Raw genomic sequence first — 232 nt, forward strand, 5'->3', positions numbered from 1 at the left:
TGCTTCTTACCTCGTGATCCAGGCTTATTTCAAAGGTGTTGTCTGGTCGAATTACTAATGTGTACAAATGAGACTTCTTGTCCTTAAATGGTTCCTCAATCTTGTCACGTGGTCTCTACAAAATGCAGAATAAAAAATTTCAAAAATGCTAACATTTTAGACAATTTCTAATTCTTATAAAATATGGTCAATAAAATGAGCAAAGAACATACATTTTCACACAAAGTAAACC

General features: G+C 32.3%; 1 protein-coding gene across 1 annotated transcript in view; it reads right to left on the bottom strand.

Moving 5' to 3' along the window:
* Positions 1-232, bottom strand: part of LOC119587005 (calnexin-like) — a gene marked incomplete at both ends in the record, with an annotated part of 3,036 nt that overhangs the window by 1,684 nt on the left and 1,120 nt on the right. The window contains 1 exon segment of the mRNA XM_037935747.1: positions 11-115. Coding sequence (XP_037791675.1) covers positions 11-115 — 105 coding nt within the window.

This window comes from Penaeus monodon, chromosome 22 (assembly GCF_015228065.2).
Source record: "Penaeus monodon isolate SGIC_2016 chromosome 22, NSTDA_Pmon_1, whole genome shotgun sequence".
In the NCBI taxonomy this organism is placed as follows: Eukaryota; Metazoa; Arthropoda; class Malacostraca; order Decapoda; family Penaeidae; genus Penaeus; species Penaeus monodon.